The sequence below is a fragment of the Pogoniulus pusillus genome, chromosome 1 (genome assembly GCF_015220805.1).
Source record: "Pogoniulus pusillus isolate bPogPus1 chromosome 1, bPogPus1.pri, whole genome shotgun sequence".
In the NCBI taxonomy this organism is placed as follows: Eukaryota; Metazoa; Chordata; class Aves; order Piciformes; family Lybiidae; genus Pogoniulus; species Pogoniulus pusillus.
In genome coordinates this window covers 16,408,959-16,433,546 of record NC_087264.1, presented here as the reverse complement: position 1 = coordinate 16,433,546, position 24,588 = coordinate 16,408,959, and the positions used below count along the sequence as shown (strand labels likewise).

Here is a 24,588-nt window from a genome sequence, read left to right as displayed (position 1 = left end):
AGCCAGGAGGTAGAGGGAGGAGGGAACGATCCTGTTTTAGACAGTGCCAAGCAGATTAGTGCAAGTTAACATTTAACACTCAAATTATGAAGTTGGCAGCACACATAGCATCAAGGTCAGGCAGCCACTGTAGACCTGTAGACAGCTGTGGCAATATACCTCCCTGCAGGGACCATGCACCTGCAAACTTAGAAAGCAGAAGCAGCCACAGCACATAGTAATTAATGCACATGTGGGGCAAGAGAAGGAAGAGGTTCAGCTTCAAAAGGGCAGGCATCAAAACACAGTTTTATAGAAGGCTTTGGTAGCTTACTTCCTGGTTTTTCTCTGAACCCAGATTAAAAGAGCTCTGATGGCTTTCCGCTGATCTTTCACTGTAATGGACATGTTTCTCTCCACACTGGGAGTGCTGGGATGAGATGTGTCTGACTCTGGACCACTGGGCCCAGAGGACAGGCTGGACGAGGAGGAATTCCTGTTAAGGTTGCCTGTTAGCTCCTTAATCTGTAATAAAACACAAAGTACACAATGCTCTGATTTAACACCAGCTGCATGGAGAACACAGTGCCTGTTTTTCTTACAGAGTTTAAGGACAACAGTGCTATAATTGAATTGTAAGAGATTATTATAGACCTGTCCATTACAGCTCTTGATTTATAGCACAGAAGCTGGACAACAGACCACAGCCTGGCTGCCAATCCCAGGGAAAAGGGCAAGGTACCAGTTCAGGCTAAACTGAGGTAACTTGTATTAAGTGAAAAGCAAAACCACATGTCCTTGAGAGAGGAAAGTTAGTTTAACTGAAATTCTTATGTACAGAGGACATGTTTGAGCAAAATACTTTTAGTTAAGAAATGGTAACCTGCAGCAGCACTCCTGCCCTTGGTAAGCATTCATAGTTGAGGCTAAATTATCTGCACAGCTGCTCTTCAGTCCACCATGCACTTTGCTGCTGAGGATTCTGGTCGCATTGCCTCTGCCTTTGAGTCCATCTGGACTGTGCACCACTGTTCGGCTTGAGGAGCTCTTTCAGGGAGAAACACTCCAGTGCAACTTTGAGATTATTCCTTAAACCCACAGACAGTTTTAAAATAAACCCAGGAGAATGAAAGAGCCTCGCCGTCTTACAAGAGTTGACAGAAACCTCCATCCTTTATCCCTGTTCATTAGAATTCAGTATTGTCTAGAAGGTCACTTGCATAATATGCGTAGATTAGGGAGCTGTTTTAATCTGAGACTGGGACTAAATCAATTTTCAGGCTCAAATCAGTTTTGTCAGTGCCAGGCCCTTCAGAATCTTTCGACTGGCTGTCTTCATCAGTCGCAAGTTTTTGCCATGTTGAGTCAATGGTTCTACATGGAATTTCCCACCACACTGAACCAAATCCAGAAAGGGTTATTGGAAATAAACTGTGACTTGGAACCAAACCTGAGAGGTTGGTTCAAATCCAGGGAATCTGGAACAGAACCCTGAAAAGGCACAGGAGAGAAGGGGAAGTAGTAATCTGAAGCTTTAATTCTGGTCCAAGTCAAACGAGGGCTTAAATTGTCTCCTGCTTACACCAAAATAGGTCCAATGAAGAAAAATGAAAGCAGCTGCAGGTATAAAATTAGTGTATATTAGGAGAGAAAAGCTCATGTTTAAGCATGCTTAATTATGGTCTTTAGAATTAAAAATCAATTTTAAAAAAATCAGTATTCAGCTGCAATAGAATAATACCATGAAGATTGTTCAGTTCACTTATGATTAAAGTATTCACGTTTCATTACCTGAAAAAACAAGATTATGTTCCATATTAGCCCAAGTACCAGAGAGGAATTTCCGTCTGCTATTTCTGCTGCATCGATGCTAACAAGCTTTACCTGTAGAAAAGAAAGATCATCAATTCAAAGAAAATGCAAAAAAATGCACTGAGGCTACTGGATATGTCCAGAAGACTTCTGTCACTGACTGGCCAGCCAGAAAACAATGCTGAAATACTGTGTCAATGATAATTTGCCCTGATCACAACCACCCTGCTCATGGAACGTAACATTATCTCGAGCTCTCAGCGTAGGCTGCGCTGCAGAAGTGAGCCCAGTTCTGCATCATCAGGACCACAAATGCATGTCCACCATACAAATATGGAGCAAGACAGTGCCTATTCTGAAGAACAGTGATCCTAGTCTTAAAAAGTAGATAGTCAGTTCTCATAGAAAAATTAAAACCCTACTGAGATCAGCTTATTTCCATTTTGCTACGCATCTCTTTTTTCCTTGCTTATCTCGCCTTATGCAGCTTGTCACAGAGTTCTGATTCAATCAATTAGCAAAGGATAGGATTGCTTAATCCAAGCAAAATCCAGACTTTCCCACACTGAGGTTTCTTCCACCTGGTAACACCAGGATGTTATTCTCTCTGACAACACAGACTTGGTTTTGGCAAAGGTCAAGGAGGAATGAGGAAGCAGGGAAGCTGTCAGTACTACATATGGCACCCAGATCAAGTTAAAGCTCAGCATTCAGCCCATTTATCACTTAGAAATCCAGTACATGATGAATCAATCACTTAGCAGTGCTGTACCCTGCAACCCCAGTTCCACAGAAGCGTTTGCTGATGGGTTCCACCCACTGTGGTTTAATATCTAACCCTGAGGTTCTTGGCAGCCAAGGCGCTTTGCCAACACTTTCATCACCCTCCACTAACCGGTTTGGTTAAGCTTAAAAAAGGAAAGCAGAATAACTTTACCTAGTGGTTTGCACAACAGTTTTCAGTCTTAGCAAAGAAGACACCTGTAGCTGTCATATTTCAAGGCTCAGAATTCTTGCAAGCTCCAAGGTACTTGGCATGGAAAAACCTTTAAGATCTAGCATATCTGAACAGCAGTTTCTCCAAAATGGTGAGCAAGTGGCACTTTATCAATAGACTGTTCTCAGAGTCAGTTCTGTCCTCTTACTACTGCTTATGCTTGTCACCCAGTGCAGTGCAGACACCCATCTCAAAGACACTGTCTGCTTACTGTCCCAAGGAAACAAGAAATCCATGGAAAAGTAGGTGGCTTAGCACTATTAATTAAAAGGTCTCCAATGTCCAAGGCTCTTCCTGCCTGGCCTTGCTCACTGAGGTTCTAGGTTGTCCCTTAGTGAAGTCCTGGCAACCAGATGTGCTTCAGCTGCAACTCTGTGTTGATGTCAACAGAAAGAGTCTCATCTGCTAGTGGGAAACTGTTAAGAAATATAGAATCATAGAATGGTCTAGGTTGGAAGAGACCTCAAGGATCATCCGGTTCCAACCCCCCTGCCATAGGCAGGGAAACCTCCCACTAAAACAGGTTGCTCAAGGCCTCAATCAAAAAGATCTTCTTCTCCAACCTCCCCAGGGCCACCTCTCAGCTAGACTCAGCTGCTCAAGGCCTCATCCAGCCTGACCTTCAACACTCCCAGGCAGGAGGCATCCACAGCCTCCCTGGGCAGTCTATTCCAAAGTCTCACCACCCTCACACTCAAGAACTTCAGCTCCAGTCTAAACCAGCACCTCTCTGGCAATTCTAGTATCAGACCAGTGCTAGAAGCAGGCTTCAACATTCATTTTTTGGCCTGGTGTTAATTGTTTGAAAGGATGAATTTTCCAATGAGGGTGCCAAGCACTCACAGCATTGGTGTGAACATGTGAAATATATTAAGCCAAATCAGCCCCTACTGCTGGTTTACAAATGGAGACTGGAACATCTGAAAGGTACTGGCTACCTGCTTGACCTTTCACATACTGTCCAAGAGAAAAAGACAAAGCAGGTTATAAAAGATCTACTAAGACCTCACATCATGTTCATCCCTGCAGCAAGGTCTGCAGTGACTCCCCTGAATGACTCACACTGCTTGCTGCAGGATCTCTGGAAAAGAGCTAAGCTCACTGCAGGGAATCAGCTAAGTGACATCAGTTTCTGCTGGAGCATTCCATGCAAGGCAGGGTTGTGCCCCTATGCACTCAGCAAATCCCTTCTCACCCATAAATTTTAGTCCTTTATAGGACATAGTCCACTATTTGTTTTCTCTTTCTGATGCTCTAGGTATATCTATGGGTTGTTACATGGCTGGACTTCTCGTGACCTCATCACTGCTCAACATTTTTCAAGCAGAGAGTTTTTAAGACACAGGCCACATCCTTAGGGCTTGGGGAAAAGTGAGAAATAAAAAACTGAAAGGAATGAATCTTTTCAAGCTGCAATGTCTGATCTTGCCTAATCACAACTTTAGGAAGTGATGTTGGAGTAGTGGCACATTAACTATGATGAGGGACATTATATCCTTATGAGGCTTTGATTCTTGGAATTATGTATTTATGTCCTGATCCCAGGTTTAATTTGCTCTTGCCTTTGACTCATGATCAGCTGCTGCAGCAATTTACCAGATAGATACATGATTTGTAATGCTGAAAGTATTGCTGATGAAAGTATTTCAGCCTAACTTAAGTAATGCCACTAGGATCCAGTTCATAAAAAACTACTCACATTTCTTTTTTCCTTTTTTCTTTTAATATTGGGATCCTGATCCTTTAATCCTGCTGAACTTTTACATTCTAACGTGACCAAATAATCCTTGTTTTAAACTCTGTAGGCGTTCTCATTGTGCGTTTTCATGTGGCTTCTCAGCCTTGCTGCTAAGGTAAGTCAGAGTGCCTTGAAGCAGTACATTCCTTTGAGGTACATGCAGTGCATCAGACTAGTTACAATTACAGAAATTAAAATCTGCAACAAACATCAGAAGACACTAGGGCCTGCCTTTAGAAATACTCACATTACTGTCCTCCAAGAACTTAAGTGCTTTAGCGATGTTGTTCAAACGGAAAATGCGATGGGTTGAAGATTTGTATTCGTGCATCTAGGAGAATCAAAAGCCACACTTTAAAATGATGGAATTATTCACTCTGTCATACGAAGCTTACAAACACAGAGACAACATAAAGCTAACAACATAAAGCTAAGGAAAGCTACCTATGCAAAATTATTGCCGTATTTCTGATTAGTAAAGTGCTTCAACTACATGTTCTGCTCCTGATGGAGCAAAACAAGGTTCACAAACAGCTTTCCTGCTCTCCACAAGTTATCACTCTCTTGGACCTGCAACACAGATTATTCACTCCTGTGCTAGTTCGAGCCTAGTTAGAATGTTTTCGTGAGAAGAACTAGATTGCAGGCTGTAAAAGGAAAACAGTGGTGATGTCTACTTCGCTCATAGGCTTGCTGAGATGTATAGGAACAAGAAATAAACACCATAGATAACCACTCTCACTGGGGCTGCTGGCTGAGCTGCATCTTAGTCTCTAACCTCACCCTTCATTTTGGACTAATCCACTTTGCTTCCTAACCCCGTGGCCGAACCTCCATTCTTCCTTGGGACTGGGGTAAGGCTGAGAGGGGCAGGGGGAAGGTGAAGGGGCGGTTGAGAGCCCCTCCTGGGGACTCAGGTTTCGGGGAGGGGAGTTGTGTTTCTGTATTACCTTTTATCTGGCATATTTCTGTCTATAACTGTATATACTGTAAACATCTGCTTGTATATTGTGCCAGCTGTAAATAAATAGCTTCATTTATATTTCCAGAGCCATGTGAGTATAGTCTGGGTGATTTCCAAATTGTGGGGGGGTGGGGAACACCCAAACCATCACAACTCCCTAACCATGTTCAGTCACAGGACTAAATTTACCTGAAATTGTGTAATAATGGATTTTTTTTCCTTTAATTAAATTATTCTAACTAGGGGGCCTAAGCACTTTTCATAGCAGACATGGTCAAGTGGGAGGCAGAAACAAAACAGGTTTGTTGCATGCCTGTCTCTGCAGTTTCACCTTGCCACACTTCTTTATCACTTGTGCAGGAACACCTAACTGTCAGTGCAACAAGTTGGGCCAGCTGACCTTACCTCCTTCCTTGCCCTCCTGTCTGACCTGGGGCATAAGCTAGTGCAGTCTGCGTGAATGCATACAGACTCACTTCTGCTTCTGCTACAGCTCCTCAAAACTGCAAGAATATTAAGAAATATGTGGTTCTGAATGTGTGTCCACATTGGCCATTCTGGCTGCAGTATGCAGATGCTTCTGTCACTACACAGTATCATCGTGGGATTGCAAGTGCATCTGCAATGATAAAACAGCTGCAGAACAGGTCTCTCCTTTCATCTAAGTGTGATACCCACACAGAAGTTGTGACTTGCTGACAAGATTGATGTAGAAAGAAAAAAATGAAAAGTCAACTGTAATTCATAGAATCAACCAGGTTGGAAGAGACCTCCAAGATCAACCAGTCCAACCTAGCACCCAGCCCTGTCCAATCAACTAGACCATGGCACCAAGTGCCTCAACCAGGCTTTGCTTCAACACCTCCAGGGACAGAGACTCAACCACCTCCCTGGGCAGCCCATTCCAATGGCAAATCACTCTATCTGTGAATAACTTCTTCCTAACATCCAGCCTATGCCTCCCCTGGCACAACTTGAGACTGTGTGCCCTTGTTCTGTTGCTGGTTGTCTGGGAGAAGAGACCAACCCCCACCTGGCAACAGCCTCCCTTCAGGTAGTTATAGACAGCAATGAGGTCAGTCCTGAGCCTCCTCTTCTCCAGGCTAAACAACCCCAGCTCCCTCAGCCTCTCCTCATAGGGTTTGTGTTCCAGGCCTCTGCACTGGGTGTTTCCATTCCTAGTATATAGAACATCATACAGCTCTTACAAAGAAAGGGAGAAGAGAAAAGGATTCTGATAAACACAGTTTAACCCTTCTGATTAAAACCATATTTAATAATACTAATGAAACTTGATCCAGGATAGTAGGACTATACTCAGAGCCACACTAAGCATCAGCAGACTTAGCAAGTATCATAACAGAATCACAGAATGGTCTAGGTTGGAAGGGACCTCAAGGATCATCCAGCTCCAAACCCCTGCCATAGGCAGGGACACCTCCTACTAGAGCAGGTTGCTCAAGGCCTCATCCAACCTGGCCTTGAACACTCCAGGGACAGAGCATCCACAACCTCCCTGGGCCACCCGTTCCAGTGTCTCACCACCCTCACTGCAAAGAACTTCCTCCTAACATCTAGTCTAAATCTCTCCTCTTCCAGTTTAAAGCCATTACCCTGTCATTACAAGACCTTGTCAGTAGTCCCTTCCCAGCCTTCCTGTAGGCCCCCTTCAGACACTGGAAGGCCACTATAAGGTGTCCTCGAAGCCTTCTCTTCTCCAGACTGAAGAGTCCCAACTCTCATAGCCTGTCCTCATAGCAGAGGTGCTCCAGCCCTCTAATCATCTTCAGGGCCCTCCTCTGGACTCACTCCAACAGTTCCACGTCCCTCTTGTGTTGGGGGCTCCAGAACTGCACACAGTACTCCAGATGGGGTCTCAGGATAGCAGAGTAAAGGGGGAGAATCCCCTCCCTTGCCCTTCTGGCCACACTTCTCTTGATGCAGCCCAGGACACAGTTGGCTGTCTGGGCTGCACGTGCACACTGTCGGCTCATGCTGAGCTTTTCATCAACCCATAATAGTCTTAGATAAAACTAAACCAGAATTTATAGATTAATGTAGCACTTAAGTCTTTTCTTGCTAAGGGTGACTTAGGTGATCTCCAAATTGAATATGTGAGCATTAATGTCTTAAAGCCTTAAAAAAACCTGAGACTTAGGAATATTTACACTGATCACAAACCAGTCTGTAACATAAGGAAATCACAACTAAATTGCTGAAATTCTTTACTATACCAAAGACATTGGAGCAAATTCACCCTTGGATGTCCATGTTACTCATAACATACAGAGCTGCATACTCAAGGGGGTTTCACCCTGTTGTATACGCACCAGCTTTTGTCCTGACAGGACTTCCAGTAGCGCCATCAAGATTTTGCCATCTTGTATATCAATAAACAAGTCTTTCACTTTCAGAGGAGGCTTGCACTGTAAAGAAAAGCAATCATAAAGCTATTAAAGCAGTACTGCTTGGTAAGTCACTGCCATCTCAGAGAGTAAGAAGAAGAATTTTACAAGGCAGAGATACTAGAAGCAAATCTTAGCCTGCAGGAAGAAAGGGCTGACTGTTCTTCACACTAGTGGCAAATCTGTCCAAACAATGTTAGAACTAAAACTGAGATCTAGTACTCATGTAATTGAGATCTGACAAGGACTTGTTTCAGATTTCCCATAACAGAATCTCACCCTAACTACTCTGCCTAGAAAGTGACCACCCAAGGGTTGGGTGCTGATCCTTCAGACTAAGACAAGTCCAGCAGAAGCAAATCCCACTTTCTGCTGGAATAAGCCTGTGAACTAACTGGCCATAATGTCCTGTCTCCCCTGTAAGGTGTTTGGTGGTACCACTCCATTTCTCAGTATTTTCTAAGTAATTTAAAGAGCAACTTTTCGTACTGTGTCTCTCAGCAAACTCCTCCAAAGGGAACCACCTCCTCACTTCACCAAGGTGTCTGATAATGTGCGCACTGAGGCATAAATCCAAGTCAGCTCATCCCTTAGGAGGAGTCTCAGCTACAGCAATTATGCTCTGTTCAGGTGTCACTCAAGTGCCCCTAAAGAGCCCTGTCTTTATCTTCAGCTGTGCTATGCACTACTGTTTGATTAAGCTCTGCTTCTGGCAAACTGGGGCCATACATTTTCATTACTAGCCTTTAATCTTGCTAAAAGTACTAAACAATGATCTCTACTGAAAGAAACTAAAGCTTGGGTTTTGTTCTTTTAGGACTTAAAAGAACAACTAGCACGCAGAAGATGCAGACAACTGACAATTATCCCATGACTGGCAGAGCTACTCCTCTTAAAACACCACCTAAATGGCACGGTCTGCTCCAAAAGGGAACACACTACACTAAGTTTCCTGAAGAAGTACAAGGAGAATACTTCACCACTGCCTTTAGAGGAAAGAAGCTACTCTGCAAGAAGTGCTGTTTTGAGGATAAAGGCAGAAGCCACCTTCTCCAACTGGTGTCCTTGGAGATTCACCTGTAATTACAAGGAGCTTCTGTGAAGCTCTCGTTATTTACATGAGTATGTTTACTAAGCCTCTTCCAGGAAAAACATATTAATGTAGCAGCAGAATTTTACCCTTTCTTCATAAAAGTTTTTTGTTGTTGTTGAATCAGAGAGGAAAAAAAAAATTGTATGCACTCCAGAGAAAACAATTCACCTGCCCACAAAGTTTGTAAGACTTTATGTGCTTGGCAATGCAGAATTAACAGCACCCTACAGTCCTTTTCATGATCTAATACCTTCTGTAAATCAAAAACCTTCTCCACAGTCAGTTTGACAACCTTCTTTGACAACTTCCAAAACTGCAGTTAGCTTAAAGGCCTAGTGCCTGATTCACAAAGGCATCATGTAACACTGTCTCTGTTCTGAGAGAACCTTTGGGAGTAATTGCTAGTGAAAACATTTCCAACTAGCCTTACTCTGATTTTCCAGTGAGATTTAAGAGGATCCCTTTATTCCTTCAACACTCACTGCAGAGCAGTGGACTGAAGCAACTACATATGTGATACCTTCCTTCTAAAACACCTTTACTTCATTATGTCTGAATTGCAATCAGTCTCCTAGAGCCAGAGGAGTTAAAATGAGAGTCAGCCCAAATTTAGTCCCAGTCTGTACTTTATGAAATGTAGCCACAGATACTAAAAGCTCTGTGAAGCTCAAACACCACTCCAAGACAGAACTTTGTCTAGATCAGGAAGCTGCTGTCTCGGTCCTATTAAGAATACTTTTTCATCCTCAACAGCAGGAAAATAGTTCTTTGGATGGCAGACTAGTCAGGAGTTAGTACTTAACTACTCTCAATAAGAACAGTAAATTAGGTTTAATAGCCATATTATGGTGTGATTAACAAACAATTACATCTTAAAAATACAGCGCCCAAATATTAGTTCTCCAATGTTAATGAGTATGTAAAGATATCATATTGTGCACATGCACAGCCAACACGACCAAAAAGGAATTAATGCTTCTCATCTGCCTATCTGGGATGAAGCCAGGTTCCAAAGAACATCCATCTTTGGCCATGATGCCTCAGGTGTTTAAGCTTCCAGTCCAGGAAAGAACACTGCCATCACCACCTCGACCACATCTGATTTTACGTGGGTATGTTCTATGGGAAAATTCTAGCCTCATTATAACAGTCAGTAGCATTAAAGACTTAAATACACCTGAGAGAACAAAAGCCAGCCAAGCATTTGTTTCACCTCAAAAACAATTGTCTTTTGCCCAGGAACATGCTTTCAGCTTCTCCTCATTCTCTTCCAAATGCCTTCACACACGCAAGTCACTTTGCTTGCAAATTTTAACTGCTTTACAATTAATTATCTCCACTGTGCCTATGGTTGCATTGTTCTATCACAGTATCAAGACTCAGTCTTACCTTTCCCAAATGTAGGTTTATCCATCTGGTAAAAGTCTTCTTCTGTACATTTTCTCGTTCCACTAGAAATACCAGAGGAAAAAACACAGCACTTAAATTGCCAGAAGAGGGAAAGCTGATAGGAAAGTCTAAGAATCTGACGCACACAAACATCAGAATTCATGAAGCCTTGCAAATAACCCAAATCTATTTCATATCAGCAGATAGAAGGCTGAGCTATTGTGGTTTATTCCATTTCTTTGCTCAGGCATGACCTATACACTTGTAGGAGCATTCTGAAGGATGCAGGAAGAAGTCTCTCTTAGTTTTGCAGCCTTCAATGCAGCCTTTGAGAGGTGAACATTTACGTGTTGTGCGCAGCTCTTCAGTGATGTCAGCCTCTGAGCAGGCAGCTTGACCCCTCCATGTCAATTTATAGGACTACTGCCCTGACATCCTCATGCAAATTAGGCTGACATGGATTCCAGTGTACTTACGTGCATGCACATGGCACTGGCCAACACAGTTTTGTCTTCAGTCTTGTGAATGGAAAAGCCTCATCAAATCTCATCTGCCAAATCTCCTAACTACTGCATTTCAAATTCCAAGTCCCTGCATTGAAGTGCCATTTTATTTATATTGTAATAAGACAAGGAGTGTTTGTGCCTTGCCAAAAGTGCTGTACGCTAGGTGCTGTGAAAATGGCTCTTGGGCCAGCTGAAGAGTTTTTAATCACATCTGCCATTTCCTGAATCCATTTCCATAGTGAAAAAAGTGTAAGGGGAATCATGTTACTGACCAACTTTCATTTACCTTCTAATATAAAAAAAAAAAAAACACATATTTAATATAAATGAAGTAGACTGACAGAGCAATATTTCATTTTAGAGGCAATTATTCTCAAGTGGTTCTCAAATTTCACTTGAATTAAGGAAATCTGGCAATTTCTGAACAAACCCCATTAAAACTGGTTATGTGCTGTATTTCAATATACTCACAGAGCATATCAAATATATCTTAAAAACATTTTGTGTTTCTTCAGCCCTACAAAAATAGCTAACCTATCTACTGGGAAATCACACTCTGTAAAAGCCTGGTTTGTTTTTGTTGGTCAGGCTAATTATAGGCTAAGTAGTAGCTTCTGTAAATCAAATTTTAATACTCTTCTTTTTGATCATTTTTAACTGAAGGGTCAGCAGCCTCTAATCATACATACAATTGTTTTCCTTATTTTGAGGCACTGGAATAGAGCTTTCAGCATGAATTACATGTCACTAGTTGCCATTCAGGACTTTTAATTCCTCTTATTCCTGTAATACAAGATTTTATGTAAGATTGGTTAAAAAAAGTCATTACCCCTTAAGTGCTTCAGAAAACATGGAAAATGCCAAACCAATTATTACTGTTGGCTTTTCTTTAGAATGTCTTATATGAATGTGCACAGATTTGAAATAACTCCCTCCAAATGAAACTGTAAATTATATTAGGGTTCCAGAACATCTGTAAAAGACCCTACAGCATTTCCCACCTACAAATCTCCAAGTACAATAAACTAAGAGATGTGTCTTATCTTTCTTGGGCTCCCCTTTCTCCAGCATTTCAGCCTCAAACTGGCTTTCCATGCACTCACACATCTACAGCTGAGCAGCAGCAGTGCTGTATGTCACCTAGGGTGTGACTTCAATCAATCAATCAATCTGTTAAAATTAACTTTTGGGGGTGGGTGGAGGTTAATGTTATGCCAGATCTGTTCCCAGATATACTTATTTTTGTTCAAATACATTTGTTGGTGGAAAGGGGAAGGCAGAACAGGCACAGCAGCAGGGACACCTCTTCTTTAAGCTTGTCTGAAATGCTCAGGAATGCTCAGTGTCAAATTTTGAGGAAGACAGGAGACCTTATCAAACAGGCTGGATACACAGACTTCCAGTGCTGATCAAAAAACCAAAGCAGAAACATAGAACAGCACATAGACACAAAATTAATGTTTTCTGACTTCATCAGAGGCTTGGTTTATAGGTCTCAGGTCCTATTTTTCAGCAGTCATATTGCCAACCTTCATTTTCACGGTAAATAAGGATGCAAAAGAGAGCTATGAAAGATGTGTTTATTTACAGATCATCCGTAAAATTGAGCACACATCAGCTCCTAATTTTGCTGCAGAAATTGTGCCATCAATGCAAATTAGAGTTGCACATATGCTTCAAAGGAGAGGTGAGCTGAGCTGGTATTACTGCTTCAGGAAGCTCAAGGAAGCTCACATACCAAAATGTGGGGGGAAAAAAAATAGGCATAATCTGGAAAGCACTTGCATATATACACACAGGTTTCTAACACTAATCAGTGACATTTTCTGCAGAAAACACTTTCTCTCCACTAGGAAGGATGACCCCACAATGGACACTATTTGATTCTGTGATAGTCTAAAGCAGTAATAAATGGATAGGGAAGAGGAAGAGGGAGGAAATGTGCTTATGAAATCCCTAAGGCAGACAATCTCCTAATGCAGTCCATATGCTCTACATCAGAGTTACTGGGAGAAGTTCAGCATGGATATTTATTGATGTGTACCTCTAACTGTTATTTTTCTCTAGCTTTGTAGACCTCCCAGTTTTGGTACAACCAAACCTCTTCATTTGAGGCAATTGTAGAGATTCTATATGCTTTATGCAGTTGCTATAAATTAAATGGCTTTTTTTTAAAATCCTTCACACCTACAATTGTATAAAAGTGAAGAAAATAATTCAGGACTAAAGTTCCTATGCTTATGAATATACTTTACTGAAACTGCATTTGGTTTCCTGGGCAGCTAGAGAGCAATAACACCATTAAAAATAATCACACACACCATATGGCTAGCCTGAACATGGATCATACACTGGAAAAGAAGGATGCTTGGTGTGAGGGCTGGATTCAAAGATGTAATGCTGCAAGGCTGTAAAAAGTTAGGAGTCACCATGTAAGTTCAGCTTAATTCAAATTTGACATAAGAAAAAAAAATATAAAGAGAAATTTGGACATCACACAAAAGATAGGGATGATCTTGGAGGTCTCTTCCAACCTGGTTGATTCTATGATTCTACACTCTCCCAAAAAGCTCAGTCACAACATGGCTAAGTTGTTGCAGAAGCACAGTATTTATATCAAAGTCAGGTACAGCACTGACAGGTATTAGCTGAAATAATTTAGAGGGTGAGAAACTCCCAGAGAATGAAAAGATAAGAGGATGCACTTATTGTATAGAGCTCACACAGTTCTCTGCCCCACAGCTGTGTCCTAAAGGACAGCATAATATGGCCCAGCCACATTATCTGCATCCTAGTCAGTTCATCAATAAATATTCACTAACATACATATTCTAGCTTGCTAAATCTTAAGGATAAGACAGTTCATTTTTCACAGAGACTAACTAAGACAGTTCAGAAAACCACTTGGGCAAATTCAGGGTTAAGCTGTTAATGGACATGAGTATGGTTGCTTTCCTTTGTGGCACTATTTCCCTCCTCCCTGGCCTATACATTCCTCGGGCAGGTATTGCAAATACCGTTTCTTCATCTGTCAAATCCCCTCAAAGGTCACTACTGTTGCAATACCTACAAGAAGCCAATCCCCTAACAGCCTCCACACCAACAGCAAATTGAAGACAGCAAATATTGATTTGCATTTAAATACTATTTATTCTGTTGTTGTAGAACCAGCTATGAATAACCCTGTGAGGCGCACCACCACGGGGCTGGGCACATGAAGAAACTATTAAGAGTGGAATCTGTTTTCAGTGGAACATTTGTCAGTGTGCAATTACACAACTTCAGAAAACTGCTTGATTTGCATGTATGGATATTACTCCCAAAGCAAAGCAGAAAGTGTCTCACTTGAATTTGTTTCCAAAGCAATTAGCATTTCGTCTAGGATATCATCATTAGATGACGTTAAAAACCTTCACAACAGGCCAAGCTGGCTTTCAGATTTCAGATTCATTTGCAATTTACCTTCAAGACATCTTGCTAACTGCTTGCTTTATAACATGCAGAAAATCCAGGTTCCTTGTTTCTACTGCAAGTTATTACCTCTATAGATACAAGATATTATCTGTTACTAATATTAGATAGGTTTACAAGACAGAAACAGTGGTGTTGGCCACCTAACTGTGGAAGAGAATGCTCTGGCTGCCTAGGGCTTCAGAGGCAGTAAGTTGATAGGAGAGTTGTTCCACATTCATCAGCAACCAATGGCCACCACAGAACCAGCTCATAATGTGTATAGGTCTGGAGGTTTCTGAGCATCTGCCAGTCTTAGATCAGGTCAAAAAGGCACTTCTTGTTACACAACAAAAATACATGGACAAATGTATGACATTTAAATGCTACAACCCAACTCCAAAATTAAAAGTGTGGTTCAGACACCTTAAGTCTTGGGAAATGCTAATTCCTCTTTCCACCTTACTCACCCCAAAAATCCAGTTCATACAGCCAAGCATTCAATCAGCCTCTAACAACAAACACCGAACAATCTACTTTTGAACTACTCAAACCTCAGGCCACTAATGAGAACTGGATTTTAAAGTGGGCTCCATGTTGTTCTTACACTGTGACTCAGACTAGGTGTTTCTGATTGGTAGCCATCATACCACCAAGTCTGCATACTGGTTTCTCTGTAAACTGAATGTTCACAAGGGAAGTCAGACTAACGTCTCAGTAAAAGTGTTTATCTAAAATTGCTCACTTGCTGCTTGCAATGTTCCAGGTTTCTGCTTCTATGCCTCAGACACTGAAGAGTGCATTTCCATGCACATGACAATGTTGCTAGCAATACCATTAGCTAAAGAGAACTTCTTAATTTTTTGTTTTAATCAGATGGTTGTACCTTTGCATAGACCCAGACTGATGGCAGTCAGTAGTTTATGCTGGTTTGACAGAGAAACTCAACAAAGAGAGTGACCTCTGACTAAGATCTGCCTCTCTAAGCTTCTGTATACAGTGCAGCTGGGACACATGAATCCCAGCATGCTACTCTACCTTTATTTGCCTCTATGGATGCAAATAATTTCATATGCCATAGAGTCAAATAAAGGCCATGTCATTAGTTATAGTCAGTAGTCAGGCATTAGATATAAGCCATTGATGTTAAGTATGTCTTATCAACAGCTGCACGGAAGCACAGATCCTTGTTTGGAAGACCTTTTACTGTTCAAACACAACACTTGGGACAAAGTTCAGTTGCAAAGACAAAAGACAAGGCACATGCAAGCAACACAAGGAGGGGGCGATTAGAGGCAAGCTGTAACAGAAAAAAAGAGGGTGTGTAAAAGGGACTGGGAGACAGAGTTGGGGAGTAGTAACTGATGACAAAAATAAACAGATTAAGATGAAATGTGTAGAGTGGGGTAGAGGAAAATGCAATTAAGTTTTCTACTTTTGATTACTCTTGACAGAGTTATGCTAACCACACTGAACTATGAACCCTCGAAGACCTAATCTCTGTTACATATTTTCACGAGAGACCAAAAAAATACCTTACAATGTAATGTAACTCACAGGAGAATGTAGACCTCTTAAGTCTATATGATGCAGCTAAGCTACACTATACAGAGAGCACTTAGGACTTACAACATAATCTCTGTATTTGTAGGAGTGTGAATTTTAATGGCATAATCATAGTACAAGGAATAATTTTATCCGGGTTGCCCACAAAATTCATTTTATAAGCTTCTAAAATCCCAAGAATTGTGTGTTTTTGCTTGTGCTTAAGAAACCTCCCAACAGCTTAGAAGATTAATATAAATTTTGGGTTTGATCTATACAAGGATTGAAGGCTTTGTTGTGTACCATATGCCAATCTGCTGTAATCTGGAACACATGAAATATTAAATCTTAAAAACTCTGGTTTTCTAAAGGAAACATTAACTACACTATATAACATGAGACTGCTCTCAAGTTACCTCCTATGAAATTGGGCCTCTAAGCCTTCCAGATGAAGTTGTTAAGTTAATTGTTTGTTGAAACTGACCCATTTATTAGGGTCCTTATTAAATTTGTATGGCAGGTGTTGAAAGCTTGAGGCTTTCTCATTCCATCAAAGTTGCAGTCTTGAGTCTTATGGGTTCAAAACTGTTTAAAACTCAGGTTGGTGCTGCAGAACACAAACATTACAGGATCACAGGCACTACATTTTTATTAGCTGCACCTAAACAGATTTATTTTGGAGTTCAGTGTCTGGTTATAGCAAAATATTTATTGCTACAATTGGAATATTAGGATTACATACACTAGACAAATATTGCAGGGTATGAGATTTCTGAAAATCTCTTAGTGCTTCAAGCCTCATAATGCCCAAGACAGATGTTCTTAACAAACCATTAGAAAGATGAGTTTACTTGTAAAGTCTCCTGGGCCCTGGAAGAGAAATCCTACATAAAATATTACTATTAGAGCTGATAAAAAAAAATGCTTCCAGTGAGAGGGATTTAATTTTCCTTACTAAAAACTAATTTGACAGTAGCAGATGGTAAAGATTCCCCTCCCAACACCCTTCAATCTCAAAGCAATCATCTTTGTTCTCATGGCTTTCCATACACACAGAAAATGTTATTGAACAGATGAACAACATTTCTGATTTATGTAACAAAATGTGACAATTTGAAAAACAAAAAATGCAACTCTGTTCTCAACACTCAGAATGAAACAAGCATCAGTGCTTACCAAGAAGGTTGCTGGACCCAATAAACTTGTAACTAGGTTAAATTCAATGGATTTGGAATTGATCTAACAACTCGTTTAAGCATTGTTGCAGCGAAGTGTTTTCAGACTGCACACCACATCTTGTGGTATGTTACATGCTGTACAAGGAGCATAACATCTCCTTCTGTACATGAAGGTCAACAGGAATTGCTATTATCAGCAATGGCTACTAGAAGCAGCACACATTTACAATGTTTTCATTCAGGAGTTCCTCCCAGTCCAGGATTTGCTGTGTTCCAGTGCTGCACTGGTTTCCACAAATGGTTCATCTCCTGGGACTGCTGATGTTTCTTGGGCAGTATTTAGATCTCCAGCTCTGCAGTGAGCAAAATGTCAAACCCTTGCCATTGTCAGACACCTGAACTCTGCTTCAAAGGGCAACTTCAACTGGCTTACCTTCAATTTCAACTTCATAGAATCAACCAGGTTGGAAGAGACCTCCAAGATCATCCAGTCCAACCTAGCACCCCGCCCTACCCAGTCATCTAGAAACTGGCACTAAACACCTTTTCAGCCTGCTTCTCAGATCTGATTCTCTGTACTTGCTCAAAAATCAGGGGTGCCTTTCTGAAACAGTTACAGTCATGGCATTCAGACAGGCACCAGTTAGCTCTACCCAGGCTAAACCTCCCCTGGCCCAGCTTGTAACCATTTCCCCTAGTCCTGTCACTTGTCATCAAGGAGAAGAGGCTGGCCCCCTCCTGGCTCCAACCTCCCTTCAGGTAGCTGTAGAAAGTGAAGAGGTGTCCCCTCAGCCTCCTTTTCTCCAGACTGAAGAGCTCCAGCTCCCTCAGATGCTCTTCATAGGTCATGTGCTCCAAGCCCTTCATGAGCTTTGTTGCCTTTCTCTGGACACACTCCAGCACCTCAATACCCTTCCTATGGCGAGGGGCCCAGAACTGAAGTCAGATGAACATCAGAAACATGCAGAAATACATGCAACTCTAAGAGCAAAAGATTGAAGAGATTTAGAGATTAATATTAACTAGCACAAAATCCTGTGGCTTTGGAGGAATAAGCAGATGCATTGTCTATTGTGGGCCAGACACATGATCTGAAGTAGAAGGTACAAGGCTGTTCTTGGAGGGATGAAGAAGGGGAAAAAGCCCCAAAACCATAACATAAAAGAAGGGAGTTACACTGTACGGTACTGTGTCACAGAGCAAGGCAACTGACACTTAAAATGGATGAAGATGAAGTGTAAGCTGCCGAAGTTAGATTAAAATGGCAAAAAAGCTGTACTGCCATGGAAGGCCTTTTAAAAGATGCATTATCATAGAATCATAGAATCAACCATGTTGGAAGAGACCTCCAAGATCATCCAGTCCAACCTAGCACCCAGCCCTAGCCAGTCAACTACACCATGGCACTAAGTGCCTCATCCAGGCTTTTCTTGAACACCTCCAGGGATGGTGCCTCCACCACCTCCCTGGGCAGCCCATTCCAATGCCAATCACTCTCTCTGCCAACAACTTCCTCCTAACATCCAGCCTATACTTCCCCTGGCACAACTTGATACTGTGTCCCCTTGTTCTCTTGATGGTTGCCTGGGAGAAGAGACCAACCCCCATCTGGCTACAACCTCCCTTCAGGTAGTTGTAGACAGCAATGAGGTCACCCCTGAGCCTCCTCTTCTCCAGGACAAACAACCCCAGCTCCCTCAGCCTCTCCTCATAGGGTTTGTGTTCCAGGCCTTTCACCAGCCTCGTTGCCCTTCTCTGGACACTTTCCAGCACCTCAACATCTCTCTTGAATTGAGGAGCCCAGAACTGGACACAATACTCAAAGTGTGGCCTGACCAATGTTGAGTACAGGGGAAGAATAGCAGTGAACAGTGGATACCCCTAAGAAGTTGCTGTTTCTCCTGGAAGATCTCCTAGGAGGTATGCTTCAAGAGAGTTACACCTGTTTTTCTCAGAAAAGGGTAGCTGCCAGAGAAGAATTCACAGGCAGATCAAGAACGTTAAACTTCTGAGTGTTCCCTAAGTCAGCCTTGTACCCTCCCCCACAAGTCTCCAACGCAGGCTTCGTGGGCAGCACAGCAGAAAGCCTGGTGCCCTCTGCACATTGGGCAAGCCTTGTTTTGCACAGGGACACATGAGTGGGAAGTCCTGGGCATTATTCTGAGTGATTCTATCCAGCTGCCAAAAGCTAGCATAGAAATTATTTTTCTGAAGACAGTAGCAGACTTTCTTCGGCCCCAGCAGGATTTGAAACCAGACTGAATGTGCAAAGATCATTCAAAAATAGCACAGGCACATCTTAGCAATTAATCAAAATCAAAAGTTGTCAGACAAAACCTTGGACTGGGCTTGGCTTGAGGCCTGCTGTAATACTCAGGATCCCAGTTCTTCCTCAGTCTCACTGAATGTGGCAATACAGCCCTCGAGTGACTGTCTGAAGCTCTTGACAAAGCCCCACATTTTCTGAGAGAGCACTGTATGCCTGTGAAGGCAGGTTTCTGCTAATCTGCCAGGATGAGAAAACAAGGGCAAAAAGTTCTCTTGTCCAGGTTCTTTTGTTCTGAACATGCCATGCTAAAATAGTACCATTTTATGGCATTAAACCATTGCCATCAAAAGACCAGAGCACAATGAGCTGTGGACACTGCATGTACCTTCAACATGACACTGTCATGCCTCCTGACTCTGTCATTAAATAATTCACCTGCAACTTCCCGGACAACAACCACCCTTCTACTTCTCTGTGTTTTGCAACTTTTTTCCCAAATTTGAATGAGAACATGGCAGGAGCCATGACCACTCACCCCTCCTCCTTCGTGGCCCACACTAACATCCACCCAGGAGAAAACACAAACATAAAATTTGACTTGGGGATGAAGCAAATATGTGTGTTATTTATGAGCATTTCCAGAAGCGAAATTTAGCAGAGGCATCCCTTATATACAGTATTACTGATGTCAAGACAATCTTCTACACTTTGCCCACAACAAGCCCAAGCAGCACTACAGGCTGGGCAGAATGGGACCTGGGGGTGCTGGTGGATAGCAGGCTGAAGATGAGCCAGCAGTGTGCCCAGGTGGGCAGCAGGGCCAACGGCATCCTGGCCTGCATCAGGAACAGTGTGGCCAGTAGGACAAGGGAGGTTATTCTGCCCCTGCATTCAGTACTGGGCAGGCCACACCTTGAGTCCTGTGTCCAGTTCTGGGCCCCTCAATTCAAGAGAGATGTTGAGGTGCTGGAAGGTGTCCAGAGAAGGGCAACAAAGCTGGTGAAAGGCCTGGAACACAAACCCTATGAGGAGAGGCTGAGGGAGCTGGGGTTGTTTAGCCTGGAGAAGAGGAGGCTCAGGGGTGACCTCATTGCTGTCTACAACTACCTGAAGGGAGGCTGTAGCCAGGTGGGGGTTGGTCTCTTCTCCCAGGCAACCAGCAATACAACAAGAGGACACAGTCTCAAGTTGTGCCAGGGGAGGTATAGGCTGGATGTTAGGAGGAAGTTGTTGGCAGAGAGAGTGATTGGCATTGGAATGGGCTGCCCAAGGAGGTGGTGGAGGCACCTTCCCTGGAGGTGTTTAAGAAAAGCCTGTCTGAGGCACTTAGTGCCATGGTGTAGTTGACTGGCTAGGGCTGGGTGCTAGGTTGGACTGGATGATCTTGGAGGTCTCTTCCAACCTGGTTGATTCCATGATTCTTTCAAGCAAAAACCTGTTACCACATAGCTATACTGTGTCAGCACAGTACCTTCACCTTCATGAACCATGTGGTCCTCAGACTTCCATATCTTTGTGGACAAGGCTTAGTATTGTCTCCAGTTATGAAGGAGAAAATGAGAGAATGAAGAACTTCAGACAGTAATTATCATGCAAGAAAGGAGCCCTTCCTATAGTACTCTCCCCAGTGCTCCTACAGCATCACATCTTTGCAAAAGCCAAGGTTTTTGTTTTTAAAAGGCCTTTGGAAGAACACCTCTTATGTTCCTTTGAATTGTGCTCAGGACATATAATTTCTCCTGAGATGGACTGAAGAGATATACTTCAAAATGGGGCATAGGCCATTTTATTTGCTATGTTAACTTGTACTCAGAACAGTACTGAGACATTCCAGAGAAAGGAGGAAGTTCAAATATATGTCATAGTCTGTAGCACAAGAGGAACAAAGGGACTTTGGAAAGACAAGGAGCTTCCGTCAGGTTTCGATAGCCCTTTGAATCAGTTCTCTACTTCTATATACCTTTGAATGCCAATGATTTTTTTCCAAGCTTCCTGGTGCTTTTGGCTACTCACCAAGAGCATTAGAGATATGAAGACAAGGAAATGTTCAGCCACTGCACCGTGCTTGATGGGACTTTGAAGTTGCTCCATGTGGAAGTGTAGTTTCACATACCCTTTAACCCAGTCCAGATATTCACTGCCATTAAGAGACTTAGCAAAGACTTTGACCAACACAAGGGAGGGTGTCAAACAGTGTTTTGGCAGCAGATCTGGCCTCCTATGTACATCAGCCCTTGGCTCAAGTCTGCTTATATGTCTAAATGCTATCAGATTAGTTCACTCTCCCTTGCTACCCCACGCATTGGTCTTTTACTGCCTTCCATCTCCAACCCCAAATCTTGAAAGCTGGGATTTGGCTTAATGTGCGCTTCTTGCAGTTTTTTATCCATTTGCCACATTGTATCATGAATGTTATGCAATAGGAATAATGCAGAACATGAGGACTGACAGCATTCCTACTGCTGCAGAAGTGAGAAGAACTCTAATCAGTCAGCTCCTGCTCTGCCTCTTTTTGTGACTCTGACAGGCACACATATCTGCTAGTTTCACCACAGAAGACTGCTGGTATGTAATGAGTATGCATTCACCTTCTTTAGGCTTGCAGGTACTTAAGAGAGCTGGAATGTGCATGCTCTCCAACAGAAAATCAGTATCCAACCCCCTTTTTTCTTAATCTGTAGGGTGTGAGATGGATGGATGAGCAATGGAAGAGGACAGTGAGGACCCTGATGCTTTTGGAATCACATACTCTGGTTCCTCAAGGCAAATCAGATGGATGATCCAATAAAATAGGAAAAGACACTAAAAATACCAGGAAGGCTGTGCTGTGTGCAGCCTCTGGTATCAGCAGCACCCTATCAACAACACTGAGATCAGCTGAGCTAGTAAAAGCACAGAGATTGAATTCCGGGTGATAGAGGATGGCAACACATTCTCTTCACTAAGGCCATGTCTATGCTTATACCTAGAGACTTCAAAGCTGATTCAGTACTATTTAAGACTTGTATAGGATTCATATAAAAAACCCCATGTATCTCACAGAGCCACATTAGAGCCAAGTCAGAGTCACACTGTCTTTACATAGTGCTTTAAGCTGAGAAGCTTTTGCAGATGGCCAAGGTCCTGTGCAGCAATCACAAGCAATTGCCTAGTTTTGAGAGTCCAGTTTTAAGGCAAGAAGTGTAGCTCTGGTGAACAGTTTCCAGTCCTTACAGATGAAGGGCCTGGAGCACAAATCCTATGAGGAGAGGTTGAGGGAGCTGGGCCTGTTTAGCCTGGAGAAGAGGAGGCTCAGGGGTGATCTTATTACTGTCTACAACTACCTAAAGGGGCATTGTAGCCAGGTGGGGGGTGGCCTCTTCTCCCAGGCAACCAGCAATAGAAAAAGGGGACACAGTCTCAAGTTGTGCCAGGGTAGGTATAGGCTGGATATTAGGAAGAAGTTCTTCACAGAGAGAGTGATTTCCCATTGGAATGGGCTGCCCAGGGAGGTGGTGGAGGCACCATCCCTGGGGGTCTTCAAGAAAAGCCTGGATGAGGCACTTAGTGCCATGGTCTAGTTGATTGGTTAGGGCTGGGTGATAGGTTGGACTGGATGATCTTGGAGGTCTCTTCCAACCTGGTTGATTCTATGAATGAAATGATCTAAGGCAAAACAAACATTTCAGGATTATGAGACCTGACTCACAGGTTTTAGAAGCCTGAATCCATGTATCCCCAAAGTCTGTCATTTGGGGGTCATGGAAAAACATTATTAATTATTCCAGTACTGGCAGGTTTGACGTGTGCATAGCAACCAGCATCTAAGTACTCAAAGCACACAGCGTACAAATGAAGCCAGACCACAGAATTGAGTAATCTGACTAAAACATGGTCATACACTCAGTTACCCTGAGGATTAGAAACACAATGAAATCTTCACAAGAGAAGGAAAAAAAAAATCAGGAATGCAACTACCTGATTGCAGCCTCTTGCACAGCAACAGGGAAACAGTGAGTCTTGAAGCAAGAGATGCTACTTTGAGACTAGGATTTCAATTAAAAAAAAAATAAAAGAACTCTTAATATCAAAAAGCATTTGGTCTCTGCTACAATATATTGATAGAAGGTCATGGATACAAAAGTATGACCTCTATTAAAGCATCCTAAGAGAGATGGCTGGAAAAGTAGAGTTTAAATGTTATGTTCTGGTTTATAGCTTTAACCTTTGGTGTCATGGGATCCTTCTTAAACTCTCTGTAGTTGGCTTGTTAGTCTGTAGTGCGCCACATCCCTTAAGAGCTGTCATGACACCCTGGTATCACATTAGCCAACTCTATTTTTCTGTTACCAAGGTAGTTACAAGCAAAAGGCTACATACTGCACCATTACAGTAATTTTATACTCAGCTGCCTTTGGAACATCTTACTGAACAACGCTTGGTCTTGGGCATCTGCTTAGTCATTTTATCAATTGTTCCTACTTCTGTTCTATTGACACTTAGATTTAAGAAGGTCAAACATATCCATCATAAAGAAAGTCTGTGCACCCATCCCAGAGCTTGGGGCAAGACCCTCAACCAGCTAAAATACCACACAGAGTTGCTCAGTCCCACTAAGGAGACTCAACCAGCACCAGTGGATAATGTTGGAGTGGCTACCAATGCTCTTCCTACCTAACTGGGGGACCACCAAGCACACCCATCTTTGTCCCACTCCATTCGCCCGGTGTGCACCATGGGAACTCACCAGTGATGACAGGTGAAGGACTCCCTTGCCCAGGTGGGCACAGCTTGGGGCTTCTGTCTTTCCTGAGTCAGATTAAATAGGGGAATGGGCAGGGAGGTCAAAGTGGCCATACCTGGGGTGGGAGGAGACTCCAACAGAGCCCAGGTGCTCTGGGATTTGGGGGGAAAAAGGGATGGGTGGGGTGGAAAATTGGCCAATAAGGTGTTACAGTTTGATGTGGTATAGTGATCCTGCTCTGGCAGGAGGGTTGGACTCAATCTTTCAAGGTCTCTTCCAGCTCCCATAATAATAACATTCTGTGATTATATGATACTATGTAGAAGTTAGCAAGAAGGCTTAAAGTCTTACATTTCTGGAAGAATTCCTTTCAGACCTTGGGCAAATTTCCATTATCTCAGTGTTTCTCATCTTTAACAGTGGAATCATTTGTTCTTTGAAAAGATCTTGAAATCAAACCCACAAACACTGACTGCAAAGACTGATACCTCAGTAACAATTATACATGCTTAGAAAGTAAGCAATGCTTAGAAAGTAAGC

The 24,588-nt window shown here is 42.6% G+C and overlaps 1 protein-coding gene across 2 annotated transcripts in view; it reads right to left on the bottom strand.

Moving 5' to 3' along the window:
- Positions 1-24,588, bottom strand: part of CLMN (calmin) — an 84,021-nt gene that overhangs the window by 17,566 nt on the left and 41,867 nt on the right. For both annotated transcript variants that reach the window (XM_064142289.1, XM_064142283.1), the window contains exons 2-6: positions 10,378-10,439; positions 7,821-7,916; positions 4,774-4,857; positions 1,771-1,863; positions 314-504 (exon numbers count right to left, since the gene is read on the bottom strand). In XM_064142289.1, coding sequence (XP_063998359.1) covers positions 314-504; positions 1,771-1,863; positions 4,774-4,857; positions 7,821-7,916; positions 10,378-10,439 — 526 coding nt within the window. The remainder of the gene's footprint in view (positions 1-313; positions 505-1,770; positions 1,864-4,773; positions 4,858-7,820; positions 7,917-10,377; positions 10,440-24,588) is intronic.